The following is an 18198-nucleotide window of genomic DNA, read 5'->3' as shown; positions in this document are numbered from 1 at the left end:
TCATGGATACTCTGTAAATCATTCTTAAGTGCCTGGCAGGGGGTTCATCAAACCACCTTCACAATAATTCTCTATTATTCCACTCTCGATCAGTGCATGGAGAAATGAACAACTATATCTGATTTACCTTATTTTATCATGATGATCATTTCTCCCTATGTAGGGCAGCGTCAACATAATATTTTTGCATTCAGAGGAGAAAGTTGGTGATAGAAATTTCGTGAGAAGATTCCGTCACAATGAAAAATGCCTTTGTTTTAGTGGTGTGTATCCCAAATCCTGTATCATGTCTGTGACGTTCTCTCCCATATTTTGTGATAATACAAAAGTGATGCTCGTTTTTGAACTTTCTCAATGTACTCCATTAATCCTATCTGCTAAAGATACCAGACTGCACAGCAGTACTCCAAAAGAGGACGGACAAGCATAGTGTAGCCAGTCTTTTTAGTAGATCTGTCACATTTTCTAAGTGTTCTGCTAATAAAATGCAGTCTATGGTTTACCTTCCCCATAACATTTTCTGTGTGTTTTTTCCAATTTAAATTGTTTGCAATTGTAATTCTTAATTATTTGGTTGAATTTACAGCCTTTAGATTACACTGATTTATCGTGTAACTGAAGTTTAATGGATTCCTTTTAGCACTCATGTGGATGACCTCACACTTCTCATTATTTATTGTTTTGCTATTCATGGTCAGTTGCCAATTTTTGCACCATTCAGGTGTCTTTTCTAAATCATTTTGCAATATGTTTTGATCTTCTGATGAGTTCAATAGACGAAACAACACATCCTCTGCAAACAACCCAAGATGGGTGCTCAGATTGCCTCCTAAATCGTTTATAAGGAACAGCAGACAGCCTATAATACTACATTGGGAACACCAGAAATCACTTGTTTTACTCAATGACTTTCCATCAGTTACTGTGAACTGTGGCCCCTCTGACAGGAAATCATGGATCCACTCACATAACTGAGGCAATATTCCATAAGCACTCATTTCACTAGAAGCTGCTTGTGTGGTACAGTGTGAAAAGCCTTTTGGAAATTTGGAAACAGAGAATAAATTTGAATGAACACAATATATGCTCCAAAATCCTGCTGCATATCAACGTTAATGATATGGGCCTGCAGTTTAGTGGATACTGGTGCGACCTGTGCAACTTTCCAGCCTTTGGGTATGGATCTTTTGTCGAGCAAGTGCTAGTATATGATTGTTAAGTATGGAGATATTGCATCAAGATACTCTGAAAGGAACCTAATTGGTATACTGTCTGGACCAGAAGACTGAATAAGTTAGATGGTTGTAAAGGGAACTATGGATAACAGGGAGTGGTTCTGGGGAGCGAAAAGGCGGAAAGAAATTTTTGCTAATGAGTGATGACCGTAGGGTAGTTCTGCGACGTGAGAATATTTGATTTGTGTGGAAGCTGTTGCCATGCACGAGGAAAAAATAAACAGGTGTAAAATTATGATAGGGCCGGGTGTAGGGAGGGATGGATGGATTGATTTGAAGGTGAACTATGTAAAAAGTTTCCTCCTGTCCCCGTGATGTCATAGGCAATATCCCGCCCAGCCATCCATCCATCTCGTGGTATATGCACATAAAAAAAACCATACATCTAAACAGTAGATTATCTAATACATTATGGAAATAAACTTTTCATATTGGCGATCATCATTTGTCAGTTCGAAAAACGCTTGTGCAACACATCACTTCATCAAACTGATATGTTGCACTACTGATTCCTCCCATTAGGTGAATGATGTCATCACTACTGCAAAACACTAACCAAACAACAAACATTTAAAGTTCCAACTCATCGTAACATGCTCAATACAAGCATCAATGTCATTCGCCTTTATAATGTACCAGTACAATTGTAATTATATATCATTTTCAATGAATAGGTATCCATGTTTATTAACTTTAGAATGCTCCATAATAAAGTGGAAATCATCAGTCATCGGTATATGTTTCACTTTGATTAAGTTTCTTAACATTTTTACCAGGCAGTCACTCTTACTGTGGATATGGGATTTTGGATAACAAATATTTATTATCCATAAGGAAGCTATTAGATAGATATCCTGCGAATGGGTATGGATACCATCCCTCAGGTTCTGCTGTAGTCATGTAGTAATCTTTATTACCTCACGCATGGCAAACATAGAGTATGCTTGCAAAGCGTGGCTTGTGAGGCATTCCCCTCCACTGAGCGCTTCCCCCTCCAACTCCACTCACGCTATGTCGTACGTCCTGACCAAATATTTAGATTCACTTGTTCACCAGCAATCTAGTGAGGCAACACAAAAAGAAAGAATACTGAAAAACATTATTCCAGTACGAGTTGAAGATTAAGTACTCGTTTGTAAATAATTCCGATGAAAAACTCCAATAGCTATATGTACAAAATGCTTACCGTAAATCAAAACAATCTTTCTCAATATTTCTCTTCATGAAGCAACACACGGTCATTACTCGCATGACAAATGATGCACTTTACTGGATAACTTCAAAATAAATAATAAAAAATAAAAATGAAGGTTTCCTGAACCATAAAGTCCTGAAGGAAAGCTTTTAACTGCATCGCATGCTGATTGCTCAAAATTAGCAAAAGTCCAGAAATGCTTCAGCGATGGATTATGTGTAAAAAAAAAATGTGCACTAACAATGGCAAAAACATTTGGTTAAGACTAAGCCGAAGAACACTTTAAAACAGCTGCTTTGTACACAAGTCTAATGGTATCTAGCAAAAAAGAAAAAAAGAAAGAAAAGAAAAGAAACTGAACAGTTTAATTTGCAAACTGTTGGTATTATTCTTTGTGTGGACGAAGTACTGATCGAACAGATCTTAGTCAGCTGCTAATTGTATTCATATAATAATAAATGACTTTCTGTGCATGAAGTGTTACTCGCTTTAATTCCATTGCTCAGAACAAAAGGTGTGGATATTTTCAAAAACCGTGTTGACAAAATTGAAGGTTTGAAAGAATATTGCGCAGTTTGTATTGATGGTGCATTGGGTATGTACCCTCTGCTCTGCCAGGTGGCTTGTGGAGTATTGATGTTTGCATTACTCATCTAGAACCATCCCCACCCCACCCCACCTTAAAAAAGAACTGTTAAAGATTGCAAATAAAGAATTAATCAAGTAATATGGGGTACTGCGGAATTTGGGAGTAAATTGAAGAATTCACTCTTCTTTTTTTTTAAAAGAAAAAGAAAAAGAAAAAGAAAGAAAAAGAAAAGGAAGAATTTCAAACAGACTTTACAAATCATCTAAATGGATTGAATTTGCTTTTACAAGGGAAGAAATGCACTATTTCTAATAGGTTTATGGATGTTAATGGATTCTTGTGTAAACTTATATTGTTTACATAACAACTAAATATTATAATGTTTACATAACAACTAAATATGGGAAATCATTTCCCGAGTTGCTGTGAACTGAAACAAGAATAAGCGGCGGAAAATTTTCAAAACTTACTTCCATTGTTGAAGAAGTCTCCAATGAGTTGCATAGTCATTATTTTTAGTCGGGTTATGGTAAATGAAGAAGGCACAACCAGGGAGAGGGGGAGGGGGGGGAGAGAGGGGGGGGAGGGAGAGAGAGAGAGAGAGAGAGAGAGAGAGAGAGAGAGAGAACCTTTAATAATACAATGAAAATTAGTCTCGGAAGTGTGTTAAGTGGTCCTCAAGAAGTAGTGTGCAGTTTACAAAATGATCTATTCAAGCTGTCCAAAACAGAAAGAGATGCTGCACTGTTTTTGAATTCATGGCACAAGATAGGAGCTAGCCAAAACTCGCTCTTAAAGCAAACTCATTTTCTCGGGCAAACACATGTATGTGAAATATATTTTCGTCAGTGAAGTACATTAATTTTACCAAGCGTAATGCAGTGACAAATGAAGTCATCGGAACATAAACTTCTTCTCAGTACAACTTATGTTACTCTAGCCTGTTACCCTGTCTCTTGTTTCACTACATTCCATACAGACTGAAGTCTGTTGTCAGAATTACTGATTTCATAATATACGTTTTTTTTATTTTTACTTGTTCTTACCAAGAGAGCTATATTTCTTTTCTTTTCACTACATATTTTAATTTCTCTAGTAATCCAAGGTTTTTTTATAAGGTTGTTTAATGTAATTCCTGATTAGAAAAGCTGTTTTCAAATGGTGATATGAATTTATTATGGAGTAGATTAAATTTTATATCAGCATTTGGTTTACTATAAATTTCATCGCAGGTTACACACAGTCTGTAAACTGTTTCGGACATTTGTCATGGAATCATTAACTATTCTAACTGATTTCCACTGAGGAGAATATGTACTGTAAAGGACTGTCTTACTTATCCTAACTAATTGTGCATCATGACCAGAGAGAATTTATTACTGGATATACAGTTATGTTCTTGCTTTGCGCTTCATCAAATAAAACATTTGAGTTCTACTGTCTTTATCTGCCTGTGTTGGAAAGTTAATACAGAGATCAAATGATAAGATACAAATATGGGTTTTAGATAATTTTCCCTATCAGAATCCTTTCAAAAATTTACATTGTAATCACCATATAATGTTAACTGCTTGTTGCTCTCTGAGAGACAACACAGTAAGGATTCAACATGCCTCACAAACAGTTAAAAATGTCCCAGTAGGGATCTATACACAGTAACCATTAAAAGTGGAATATTTTTCAGTATTAATTCACAAGTGCACATGTCTGTGTGCTAATCTCTACAAAACCCGCTTATTTCAATGCTTTTGAACTTGTATTCTGTCTTAATACACTGTCAGTAACAATTCCTTCACGAGTATGAGGCTACAGTGTAATCTTTTGTATTTAACTTCTCTAACAGATTGGCAGAGAAGGGTTTGTGAGCAAGTCTGAGTATTATCTTGATGTCAAACAATGGAGAATCCAGGATGGAATGTAACAATGTTCTGAGAAGGAAAGTTGCTACTCACCATACAGTGGAGATGTGGAGTCGCAGATAGGCACAACAAAAGACACACAATTAAAGCTTTCGGCCATTGTCCTTCGTCAACAGCAACAGAAACCACAGTCGTGTGTGTGTGTGTGTGTGTGTGTGTGTGTGTGTGTGTGTGTGTGTGTGTGTGGTGGGTGGTCTATTGTTGATGAAGGCCAGTGGCCAAAAGCTTTAATTGTGCCTTTTTGCTGTGCCTATCTGCAACTCAGCATCTCCGCTATATGGTGAGTAACAACGTTCCTTCTCATAATATTATCATCTTGACATGTGACCTATGCTGCACATTTGTAATGTGCTGGAAATAATGTTTGAGTTTCCCTTTTTACCAGTATGACATTTTGTTCTAATGTGTAACAGCAGTGATTACTTTTTGAAAATTCTGACTTCCAGTGTTTTAGTCACCTAATGTAATGACATTCTCAATGGCCATGAGACAATGTTCCGATGGTGCACTATAATAAAAACTAAAAGGACTAAATACTATAAACTGTGTAAATAGGGGAAATGTTGGAGTAATAGATTTATCACAGTTTCCAAAACTGTTAACACTTACCATATTATATGTTATTATATGTTACTTCAGTGTTTAGAAAAGTTATATTTTTATATTAATATCTATTAGTATTGTTCTTCACTGTTGTTATTGTAGGGGGTGAGACAAAAATTACATTCTCCTTCCTCTTTTTGAGGTGGGTTTTGGCGAAGTTTTTCAATCAGTTTAAAGATACAGAGCAGCTGAAGTAGCAAGAGAAGAGGAATACCAGCTCTTTTACCTCTCTTGTTTCTTTTTCCATAACTGCTGCAGAGAAGCTTTTCATGTTAATTGTGCCTGTAATTACATGCTTCTGTAACACTGTATTCCACATGATTCACTCTTGTTCAACAAAGGAGCTATGGCTGCTTTTTTGTTACAGCATTGTTGGAACACAAAAGTGAGTTAACAGATGTTGAAGCAAATATATTGTGCCCTTAAAATGTTTCAGATTTCTATCAACTTAGAAATAATGCAGCATGTATAGTTGGAAAACTGCACAGTTAAGCTAGACTATACTTTCATTACTTAAAACTCCACAATCCCAGCCACCACTTTTGCTGTTTATTTGTGAGTTTTCACTTTTTTGCACTCCATAAGTTTCAAGATCAGTTCAGGTTTTTTACCTGGTACAGAGATGCATATCCTATTTCCTTAGCTCTTTGTGCACTTGGTATTGGTCTGTTTGTGTAGTGTATTGTGTAAATTTTTTTTTAGCAGGAGTATGAAGCTGAAGATGAGGAACCATATGCTGATTATGAACTTCGTAGAGTCGATGGCAGAAATCGATACCGCGAATCCTCGAGAAGTCCTGTGTTGAATAGAAGACCCATAAATCAGCGTGCTGCAGTCACAGAGGAATACAGGATTTGTAGAGAGAGCAATGACTCATTTCATCCTAAAGTTTATGTTCCAGAATATCAGGATGATTGGAAACTTAAATATGAACAAAACAATGCCTTAAAAGAGTCAGTGCAAGGTAAAGATAGTAGAAACCTAAAAATGCCTTTGACTGTAGCTTTATCGTTAGTAATAGGTTTCTGTCTAGTCTACGGAACTTTTTTTGCAAGTTCTTCTGAAGAAAATAGTTACACAGGCATAGAAAATATGGCTGCAGCAGTGAAAAATGCATTGTCACGATATGAAAATATTCCAGAGGATGTTGAGTTTCAGCTTTCTGCCGGTATACGTAATGTAGTGGAAAGTGATCCCACCAAACCTTCAATTTTTGTTCTCCTCCACAATAACACTGGTGAGGGACCTTTTTGCCTGGCAAATGCTATTGGTAATCTTGCAATGAAATACTTAGAATCAGATGAAAAAGTTCCTCTCATTTTAAAACCAGATGAATTGTTGCAGAATGAAAATATGTCTAGGGACTATGGCTGGATTATAGATCATTACAAACCTCGTATTGAGAAACACCGTTCAGTAATAGTTAACAATTTGCAGAATTTTCCTGGCAGAATGGCCATGGCTTTTCATTTCTTATGTGATGTTGAAAACCCTGTAGTTCGAAAGGCCCTATTTCTTTTTACATTGCATGTTCCAAATGTGCATAGTAGGAGGGTGGTGGAGCAGGCAGAAAATGTGATGCACAACATTTGGAAAGAAGAAGTTGATAATGATCAACGTCAGGCTCTTATAACACGCTTGACAGAGGGTGTAATTTCTTTGCCACTGAACATATTACACAATGAAGCATGTCCCTGACTGAATAAGTATTACTCCAAAATGTGAAATCTGTAAATGTTGAGTATTGTTTAATACTTATGAGTTGACTAGAATCAGTGTTGTGAAAACAATATATTTTAGAATTTTTTTTGCAACTTGTGAATCTGTAGGAAGATACTTTATTGGTGCATATTGTTTTATTTGTTTGTTTTCTTTAGAACAACAAAATATTTGCACTGAGGTAGGCTCATATCTTAGATTACAAATTTGAACAGTATCCTTTCTTTTTATTTCTGAAAAATATTAGACGGTGTATGATAATAATGTTTAATCTGTGTCTATTAGTACCATTATGTGCTGGATTAGTGATTCAGTGTAATTTTCAGCTTAAATCTGAGTTAAACTTGAAAAAGACTCTGGTATTTCACACTCAGCATAACATTATACTGATCCCATGGAAAAGAAAAGCAAAATACTGTGAAGATATCGGTGTTGGATATGTTACCACAGCTCTTTTATTAATTGTGCTTAGCCTATCTATTTACATTATTATGAAGACATGTTACATTTTTCACAAGATTTTCAAATAAAATTTGATTGCATACCTTTTTTGTGGCACATATTGTATTTTGTTATTACTGACTTTTTGTTTTTCATTTATTTAGGTATTCACAATTCCTTGCAAAAATGCAGAAACTTGTCAGCCTATATTATTGTTGTTTCATATATCACACATTGATTCTATTCCACTTTATGAAATGAAATTTCACAGAGAACAAATATTATAATAGGACTAATGCTTATATTGTGTTTGGTAATCATGATGTATTTCTGTAGCATGTTATTCTTCCACAACTTTTGTTACTTTGCAAGGTGAATGTTTTGTGCAAATGAAATCAACTGGCAAGTGGGCTAAACAGTTTACTTTGCCCTCTTATTGTAATCGTTTTGCTATGATATTTGGGTGCTGGAGAAATATATTAAAATGATATTTGCTAAACAAAAGACAGACAACACTGGAAACAAAAAAATCTTCATTCTGATTTCTATCATCTTAGCAGTCTTTTTCACATTGTATTTAAATTGTAAATTTATCACAATAAAGTGTTATAACGTTTACAAAGAGCAAGCAAATTAAGCTTGTACAAAGGTGATCTGTTAATAGATTTTAATCTACAAAATCCATATGAAATTATATGGAGTTCATCTGACAGAATCAAAGCTGATGCATGATTTAGCATTCATAATGAAAGCAGGTGCATTCAACATTGTTCAATGACGCTGGCATGAGCACCCTGTGGGAATGCAGTATTGGAGTAGTCGTAGTCGTAGTAGTAGTAGTAGTAGTAAGAGGAGGAGGAAGAGCTGCTTTGTTACTTCATTTATCACTTTTATAAGAACATAATTTAAGTATATAGACTTTATACATACAGCTCTTCTGGACAAGGATGGGACAGCTTGTGTACTGTGGACTTGTATTAGGAACCATTTCAGATTTAACTTAGTAATTCTACATCTGCATCTACATCTATATACATACTCCGCCATCCACCATACAGTGCATGGCGGAGGGTACCTCGTACCACAACTAGCATCTTCTCTCCCTGTTCCAATCCCAAACAGAACGAGGGAAAAATGACTGCCTATATGCTTCTGTACGAGCCCTAATCTCTCTTATCTTATCTTTGTGGTCTTTCCGCAAAATGTAAGTTGGCGGCAGTAAAATTGAACTGCAGTCAGCCTCAAATGCTGGTTCTCTAAATTTCCTCAGTAGTGATTCACGAAAAGAACGCCTCCTTTCCTCTAGACTTCCACCCGAGCTCCTGAAGCATTTCCGTAACACTCGCGTGATGATCAAACCTACCAGTAACAAATCTAGCAGCCCGCCTCTGAATTGCTTCTATGTCCTCCCTCAGTCCGACCTGATAGGGATCCCAAATGCTCGAGCAGTACTCAAGAATAGGTCGTATTAGTGTTTTATAAGCGGCCTCCTTTGCAGATGAACAACATCTTCCCAAAATTCTACCAATGAACCAAAGACAACTGTCCGCTTTCCCCACAACTGCCATTACATGCTTGTCCCACTTCATATCGCTCTACAATGTTATGCCCAAATATTTAATCGACGTGACTGTGTCAAGCGCTACACTACTAATGGAGTATTCAAACATTACAGGATTCTTTTTCCTATTCATCTCCATTAATTTACATTTATCTATATTTAGAGTTAGCTGCCATTCCTTACACCAATCACAAATCCTGTCCAAGTCATCTTGTATCCTCCTACAGTCACTCAACGACAACACCTTCCCGTACACCACAGCATCATCAGCAAACAGCCGCACATTGCTATCCACCCTATCCAAAAGATCATTTATGTAGATAGAAAACAACAGCGGACCTACCACACTTCCCTGGGGCACTCCAGATGATACCCTCACCTCCGATGTACACTCACCATGGAGGACAACATACTGGATTCTATTTATGGAAACCATGGAAAATCTAAATCAGAATGGTGGGATGCTGATTAGAGCCTCCATCCTCTTAAATATCTGATTCAGTCTATCCATAGTGTAAAACAATGTTTCCTTTGTACTTTCTGCCAAAGAAGTTATTTCATAATATAAAAAGTTAGTGCTATACGATTCATTCATTTCTCAACATGAATCACTGCACACACTATACATACTATCAGCTAACAGCAGCACCATGACAGAGGTATTTCATTTACATTTTGAATACCGCAACTACCCATTTGTGCCTGAAAAACTAAGTCAGCATCCCTCCATAATGTGTGAAATGTGAATTTCAGAATTAGGATACGATGTTGGTGTTGTCTATTGCAGTGCTTTCGTGTAGTGTTTTCCATGGTGGAAGGAAACATTTTTTAATTAAACCCTTATTTTCTGAGTAATCCTTCACTGTTGTTGTTGTGGTCTTCAGTCCTGAGACTGGTTTGATGCAGCTCTCCATGCTACTCTATCCTGTGCAAGCTTCTACATCTCCCAGTACCTACTGCAACCTACATCCTTCTGAATCTGCTTGGTGTATTCATCTCTTGGTCTCCCTCTACTATTTTTACCCTCCATCCTGCCCTCCAATGCTAAATTGGTGATCCCTTGATGCCTCAAAACATGTCCTACCAATCGATCCCTTCTTCTAGTAAAGTTGTGCCACAAACTTCTCTTCTCCCCAATCCTATTCAATACCTCCTCATTAGTTATGTGATCTACCCATCTAATCTTCAGCATTCTTCTGTAGCACCACTTTTCAAAAGCTTCTATTCTCTTCTTGTACAAACTAGTTATTGTCCATGTTTCACTTCCATACATGGCTAGACTCCATACAAATACTTTCAGAAAGGACTTCCTGACATTTAAATCTATATTTGATGTTAACAAATCTTTCTTCTTCAGAAACACTTTCCCTGCCACTGCCAGTCTACATTTTATATCCTCTCTTCTTCACCCATCATCAGTTATTTTGCTCCTCAAATAGCAAAACTCATTTACTACTTTCAGTGTCTCATTTCCTAATCTAATACCCTCAGCATCATCCGACTTAATTCGACTACATTCCATTATCCTCATTTTGCATTTGTTGATGTTAATCTTATATCTTCCTTTCAATACACTATCCATTCCGTTCAACTTCTCTTCTAGGTCCTTTGCTGTCTCTGACAGAATTACAATGTCATCAGCGAACCTCAAAGTTTTTATTTCTTCTCCATGGATTTTAATACCTACTCCAAATTTTTCTTTTGTTTCCTTCAATGCTTGCTCAATATACAGATTGAATAACATCGGGGAGAGGCTACAACCCTGTCTCACTCCCTTCCCAACCACTGCTTCCCTTTCCATGTCCCTCAACTCTTATAACTGCCATCTGGTTTCTGTACAAATTGTAAAGAGCCTTTCGCTCCCTGTATTTTACCCCTGCCACCTTCAGAATTTGAAAGAGTATTCCAGTCAACATTGTCAAAAGCTTTCTCTAAGTCTACAAATGCTAGAAACGTAGGTTTGCCTTTCCTTAATCTAGCTTCTAAGATAACTCGTAGGTTCAGTATTGCCTCACGTGTTCCAACATTTCTACGGAATCCAAACTGATCTTCCCCGTGGTCGGCTTCTACCAGTTTTTCCATTCGTCTCTAAAGAATTCGCGTTAGTATTTTGCATCCGTGACTTGTTTAACTGATAGTTCGGTAATTTTCACATCTATCCACACCTGCTTTCTTTGGGATTGGAATTTTTATTTTCTTCTTGAAGTCTGAGGGTATTTCGCCTGTGTCATACATCTTGCTCACCAGATGGTAGAGTTTTGTCAGAACTGGCTCTCCCATGGCCGTCAGTAGTTCTAATGGAATGTTGTCTACTACCAGGGCCTTGTTTCGACTCAGGTCTTTCAGTGCTCTGTCAAACTCTTCACGCAGTATCGTATCTCCCATTTCCTCTTCATCTACATCCTCTTCCATTTCCATAATATTGTCCTCAAGCACATCACCCTTGTATAGACCCTCTATATACTCCTTCCATCTTTCTGCTTTCCCTTCTTTGCTTAGAACTGGGTTTCCATCTGAGCTCTTGATATTCATACAAGTGGTTCTCTTTTCTCTGAAGGTCTCTCTAATTTTGCTATAGGCATTATCTATCTTACCCCTGGGGTAAGTTCAAACATCAAAAAACTTGGTAGGAAATACTAGCAAAATGGCAGTGGTTGTTAATTGAGCAGGTGAGAACTAAGGTGTCTTGCCAAAACATTTTCAAAAAATGGTCCCGAGTTAGAGTCTCGGTCCGGCACACAGTTTTAATCTGCCAGGAAGTTTCATTTTCAAAAGAGACTTGATATTTATCCTTGCAAATTTTCTGTTGTGTGCAAGTTCAATCTTCCTGACCAACCTCTATGTGGCACTCTGTTAGTGTTTCTGAATAAAGTGCTATGGAGATATTTGCATTTGGGCCAGGGAATGTGGTTGGGCAGTGGAGCGCTGGATTTTTTGAGACTGAGGGTCAGTTGGGCTGAAACAAATAAAAATCCTTTACTTAATTTTTTTCCCAACGCAATTTTAATCAACAAGCGGTCTTTGGGTCTGCATCAGTTTGGAACATCTGACATCCTTTGAGCGAACCTGCTGCCATATGTCAGAGATTGACCCAGCATGACCAGTGTTGTGTTGGTAGCAATGTGGTTTTAGTGCAAATCTCATAATTGCTGGGAGTATAAGACAAATGGAAAGTGGAAGCTCTGTTGTTCTGAAGCAGACATCTGAATAATTGATGTCACCCCACCCCAACTGACAGTACTGATGGCTGACAACATTTAAGACTCACCAAATAAAACATTCAATTGAGCAATACTCTAAAAAACTTGAACATAAATGCATCCAATGAGTAAATAAAACGTTCAGATAACTTATATGGATGAATGCAGCTGGGTTTCATCATTGACAACCGCCAATATTTCAGCAGGTGCACATCCTATCATTTTCAAGGCAAAACTGCAGCAAGTAAGTACTATGCAATGGAATTTAAAACCTGGGTTTGCAGAGCAATTTCATACAATCTCTCTCTCTCTCTCTCTCTCTCTCTCTCTCTCTCTCTCTCTCTGTGTGTGTGTGTGTGTGTGTGTGTGTGTTTACATACTATAACTCAGTCCCGCTAGTGTTTTTTTACAATGGAATAAGCAGGATTCCACACAGAATTTAAACAGAAACCTGCATTGATTATAAGATAACTTAGTAATTTATTTCAACTTCTTCTTTAAGAACAATGTCCCAACAGCTGGAAGTGCATGCCAGAATCTCTGTGTTGTTATGTTCCATAGTGCTGAGACAATGTTCTGCAATAGCAGATTTGTTCGGCTGTTGTAAGCATGTGACAATAATGCTCAATACATCAGTCTTCCACAGTCCTGATAGTCTGACCACTACATGAAACACCACACCTGCAAGAACTACGGTAGACAACTGCTGTATGCATACAGAGATCACCCTTTACAGAACCTGAAAGGACCCTAATCTTAAGACGGTGATTGAAAAACACATTTAACATCTTTTTCTGAAAAATAAAACCAATCTTGTTGGAAATGCTACCTGCATGAAGGGAAAAAGGCCATAGACATTGGTGCCGCCTGAGTAGTATCATCACTCACCAAGCACAGTCGGTTGAGAGCGCGAAGCACACGTGATCTGTCTTTCATTATAACCATTCTGATGAAAGATGAGCCCAAGATGGGGTAACTTAGTTGACAGACTGTCACGGTCCGAGATGACTGGGCATGTAAACCAAGGTAAGAAGTACATCTTCACGCTGAACCAGATGGTGACAAGTATAGAACCAGTCATTGTGAGTAGGCTTCCTGCAAATGGCATATCCCAACATTGCATCAACCTTCCTCTTGACCAACACTTCCATTTGCATTGTGAAGCAAATATTTCAATCTCTGAATTCAGATGTTATAAAAAGTCATTCAAATTCTCACTGCCATGAGGCTAAGAAACAAAAATGTCATCTACATATTGGAAAAAACATGTAGGTTCCAAAGCCACTAACTCTGACATGTTTCTCAATGTCTTCTAACAACAATTTGGCAGTCATAGGTGACAACAGGTTTCACTTAACTTCAGCTATCTGTTCGTAGTACTGGTCATTGAATAGAAAAGTGGAAGTCACAGGTCAAAATAGGTTCCTTTGTGCAATACCAACTCCCCTCAATTAATGATAATGAATCAGAGATGAGTGAGACATCTCATCAAGACTTACTCAAAAAGGAGTCATTCAAATGCTTTCCCTCTGATCAATGTAAGAAATCTGCCGAGTTATTTCATGTGTCGCACTGACCTGCTAGTGGGCTCAATAGAGTAGTAAGATGTTCTGCTACTCGATATGTTCGAGCACCAATGTTACTCACAATTGGCCTAAGATGAAACCTTCCTTGTGGACCTTTGGAAGGCCATATAACCTTTGGCAACAGCACAATGAGAATTAAGACTTGATAGTCTCTTGTGACAAGGGACTTTACTTCGGGAGGCTGTTAGTCTTTCTCTCCAGCACTAATCATGTGACATGCTGGATTGGACAGTAAACACTGCATCTTTTGAATGTAATTATGCTTGTCCAGAACAACAGCAGCATATCCCTTGCCTATAGGTAAAATGGCAATATCTAGATCAGCTATAAGTGAATGTAAAGCAGCTCTGTCAGCTGTTGTTATATTATCATTGATCGGACAAGCCTCGGACAATACACAACCTGCCTCCCTCCTAGCCTCCTCTGCAACACGGGAAGTAGTTTAAAAAGCGCCTATTCAACGGAACTAATGTCAACATTGGCAAATGTGTGGGCATTGGTTCAAAATTTAAAACTTTCCGTGTTATGGATTTACCACTGTTATCAAAAGCTCTGTTCATGAGATTTAAATCACAAAATATCAAGTACAATATTAGGCTTCGAGCCACGGAGACATTCAAACTTGGGCAAATGTCAGGCAGTTACAGAATGTATTACCCAGTCAGGCTGCAACCATGAAGCACCATCCAGCAAAGAAAAAGCTGAAATTTTTGTAGCAATCATTAAAGGAAGCCAAAACAGTTCCATGGAGGAAAAAATCCAATTTTCGATGAGTGGAATGGATCCTTGCACATACTTGTGGATCTTCCTGCCACTGCCCTGGCGTCAGTCCTAAGGACGCCTTCCCAGATGCGTGTTAAACAAAGCGTACTGGGAAACTTTCACCTCTGCAGTCACCATTCAATCTCTTCCACACGGTAACATCAATGTGATGGTTGAGCAGGTGACTACAACAACCGTTACTGCGGCGGAAAGCGCGATACCTCCCTCTTTAGGGTGCCCCCGGCGAAAGACAGTCCTTCAGTGATCGCAGGAAGTCTCTGAAGCAATTCAGTAGCATCGGCGAGCTCTACAGCGGCACCCTTCCCTGGAGCACCTAATAGCCCTTAAACCGCTCCGTGCCCGCATTCGTCAACTTATCAAACGACGGAAGCAGGAGTGTTGGGAGAGATATGTCTCGACCATTGTGTGCTATATGTCACCTTCCCAAGTCTGGACAAAGATCACTCGTTTTTTCAGGTACCTGACCCCAACAGGTGTTCCTGGTGTCAACATAAATGGCGTGATATCTACTGACACAAACGCGATTGCCGAGCACTTTGCTAGGCACTGTGCTCAAGCCTCTGCGTCAGTGAATTGCCCCCCAGACTTTTGCACTCTTAAACGACAGCTGGAAGGGAAAGTCGTCTCTTCCACTACACGCCACAGTGAATCCTATAACGCCCCATGTACAGAGTGGGAGTTCGTCAGAGCCCTTACACATTAACCCGACCAACTCCTGGGCGAGATCAGATCCACAGTCAGTCAGATAATTAAACATCTCTCATCTGACTACAAGCGACATCTGCTCATCTTCAACCAGATCTGGTGCGATGGCGTCTTTCCATCGTAATCATCATTCCGGTGGTGAAACCCGGTAAAAACCCGCTTGATGTGGATAGCTGTCGGCCCATCAGCCTCACCAACGTTCTTTGTAAGCTGCTGGAACGTATGGTGTGTTGGCAGTTGGGTTGGGTTGGGTCCTGGAGTCACGTGGCCTACTGGCTTCATGTCAGGGCGACTTCCGCCAATGTCGTTCTACCACTGATAGTCTTGTGTCCCTCGAGTCTGCCATCCGAACAGCCTTTTCCAGGTGCCAACACCTGGTTGACGTGTTTTTTGATTTAAGAAAACTGTACGACACCACCTGGCGACATCATATCCTTGCCACATTATACCAGTGTAGTCTTTGAAGCCCTCTCCCGATTTTTATCCAAAATTTTCTGTTGCTCCGTACTTTCCGTGTTGAAGTTAGTGCCTCCCATGTCCAGGAGAATGGAGTCCCGCAGGGCTCTGTAATGAGTGTATCTTTATTTTTAGTGGCAATTAATGGGCTAGCAGCAGCAGTAGGGCCGTCCATCTCAACTTCTCTGTATTCAGACGACTTCTGCATTTCATACTGCTCCACCAGTACTGGTGTTGCTGAGCGGCGCGTACAGGGAGTCATCCATAAGGCGCAGTCATGGGCTCTATCCCTTGGCTTCCAGTGTTCAGCGGTGAAGACGCGTGTCATGCATTTCTGTCGGCATCATAGCGTTCATCCAGAACCAGCACTTTACCGTAATGACCATCCACTAACTGTAGTGGAGAAATATCGATTCTTAGGTCTGGTTTTCGACGCTCATTTGACTTTGCTTCCTCATTTTCGTCAGCTTAAAGAGAAGTATTGACAGCACCTCAAAGCCCTTCGCTGCTTGGGAAACATCAACTGCGGTGCAGATTGCTCCACCTCTACAGAGCCTTGACTATAGGAGTGTGATTTATGGTTCAGCGGCGCCGTCAATGTTGGGTTTGCTCGACCCATTGCATCATTGAGGTCAACTAGTGACAGCAGCTTTTAGGACGAGTCTGGTGAACAGCGTACTGGTTGAGGCTGGAGTCCCTCCATTGAAGATCAGACGTGCACAACTGCTCACCAGTTAGGTTGCACACATGCATAGCTCTCCTGAACATCATAATTACCGTCTTCTCTACCCAGCCATAGCGGTTCACCTCCAGGATAGGAGGCCCAGGTCAGGGATAATGATTGCGGTTCCTGTGCGATCGCCCCTGTCTGCACTGGAGTCCTTGCCTTTAGCACCTCTCCTCGAGGTCCATTCACATTTACCTCCATGGTGTAGCCCTAGGCCGAAGCTCTGCCTGGACTTTTCACGTGGCCCTAAGGACTCTGGTAACCCTGCGGTTCTCTGTCAATTCCTCTCGATTCTTGAAATGTTCCGGGGCTATGAAGTAGTTTACACCAATGGCTCGATGGCTGATGGTCGTGTTGGCTTCGCCTACGTTAATGTTGGCCGTATTGAACAGTATTCCTTACCTGATGGCTGTAGTGTATTCACTGCAGATGTGGTAGCCTTATCTCTTACACTTGAGTACATACATTCATGCTCTGGCGAGTTGTATCTCCTCTGTACTGACTCCCTGAACAGCTTACAAGCTATCGACCTGTGCTACCCTCTCCATCCATTGGTCGCGACCATCCAGGAGTCCATATATGCCCTGGAATGGTCCAGTCATTCCATGGTGTTTGTCTGGACCCCAGGACACGTCGGCATCCCAGGCACTGAACTTGCTGACAGGCTGGCCAAACTGGTAACGTGGAAACAGCTTCTGGAGATGGCCCTCTCTGAAACTGACCTGCGTTCTGTCTTGTGCCCCAAGGTTTTTCGGCTTTGGGAGGTGGAGTGGCATAACAGTACACACAATAAACTTCATTTCATTAAGAAGACTGCAAATGTATGGAAGTCTTCCCTGCAGGCTTCTCGCACGGAATCAGTTGTCCTTTGAGCCACGCATGGCCAATGCGGAGTCGCATACACAGTTACCTCCTCTGTCGTGAGGACCCCCCTCAGTGTCGCTCCTAAATGACGGTCGCCCACCTCTTGCTGGACTGCCCACTTTTAGCCGCTCTGCGGCGGTCTTTTAACTTTCCCAGCACCATACCTGTGGCGTTGGGCGACAATGCTTCAACAGCAGCTTCAATTTTACATTTTATTTGTGAGGGTGAGTTTATCATTTGATCTGAGTATTAGCGCATGTCCTTTGTCCCTCTGTGTCCTCCGCCCTAGTGCTTTTAGGGTGGAAGTTTTAATGTGTTGCAGAGTGGCTGTCTTCGCTCTGAGCACTAAGGGACTTAACATCTGTGGTCATCAGTCCCCAAGAACTTAGAACTACTTAAACCTAACTAACCTAAGGACATCACACACATCCATGCCCGAGGCAGGATTCGAACCTGCGACTGTAGCAGTCGCGCGGTTCCGGACTGAGCGCCTAGAACAGTGGCTGTCTTATCTTTTTTTATTCTCGTGGTCAGCCAGCCACTATAATCTTGTTTTACTCTTTTCTAACTGTTTCTTGGGTCTCTCTGTTGTTTCCTTACCTCCTTTGTTCCTTT

General features: G+C 39.9%; 1 protein-coding gene across 2 annotated transcripts in view; it reads left to right on the top strand.

The window, feature by feature from the left end:
• The window catches only part of LOC126244757 (uncharacterized), a 59465-nt gene extending 51647 nt beyond the window's left edge, over positions 1–7818 (top strand). The window contains exon 3 of one of the 2 annotated variants that reach the window (XM_049948265.1): positions 6247–7818. In XM_049948265.1, coding sequence (XP_049804222.1) covers positions 6247–7239 — 993 coding nt within the window. In that variant the 3' untranslated portion in view covers positions 7240–7818. Of the gene's footprint in view, positions 1–6243 lie in introns of both variants that reach the window. The other variant, XM_049948264.1, reaches the window with a different exon arrangement.
• Positions 7819–18198: the final 10380 nt, after the last annotated feature.

Source organism: Schistocerca nitens, chromosome 1 (assembly GCF_023898315.1).
Source record: "Schistocerca nitens isolate TAMUIC-IGC-003100 chromosome 1, iqSchNite1.1, whole genome shotgun sequence".
NCBI lineage: Eukaryota > Metazoa > Arthropoda > Insecta > Orthoptera > Acrididae > Schistocerca > Schistocerca nitens.
The sequence above is the reverse complement of the archived record's forward strand: the minus strand, read 5'-3'. Positions and strand labels throughout refer to the sequence as shown.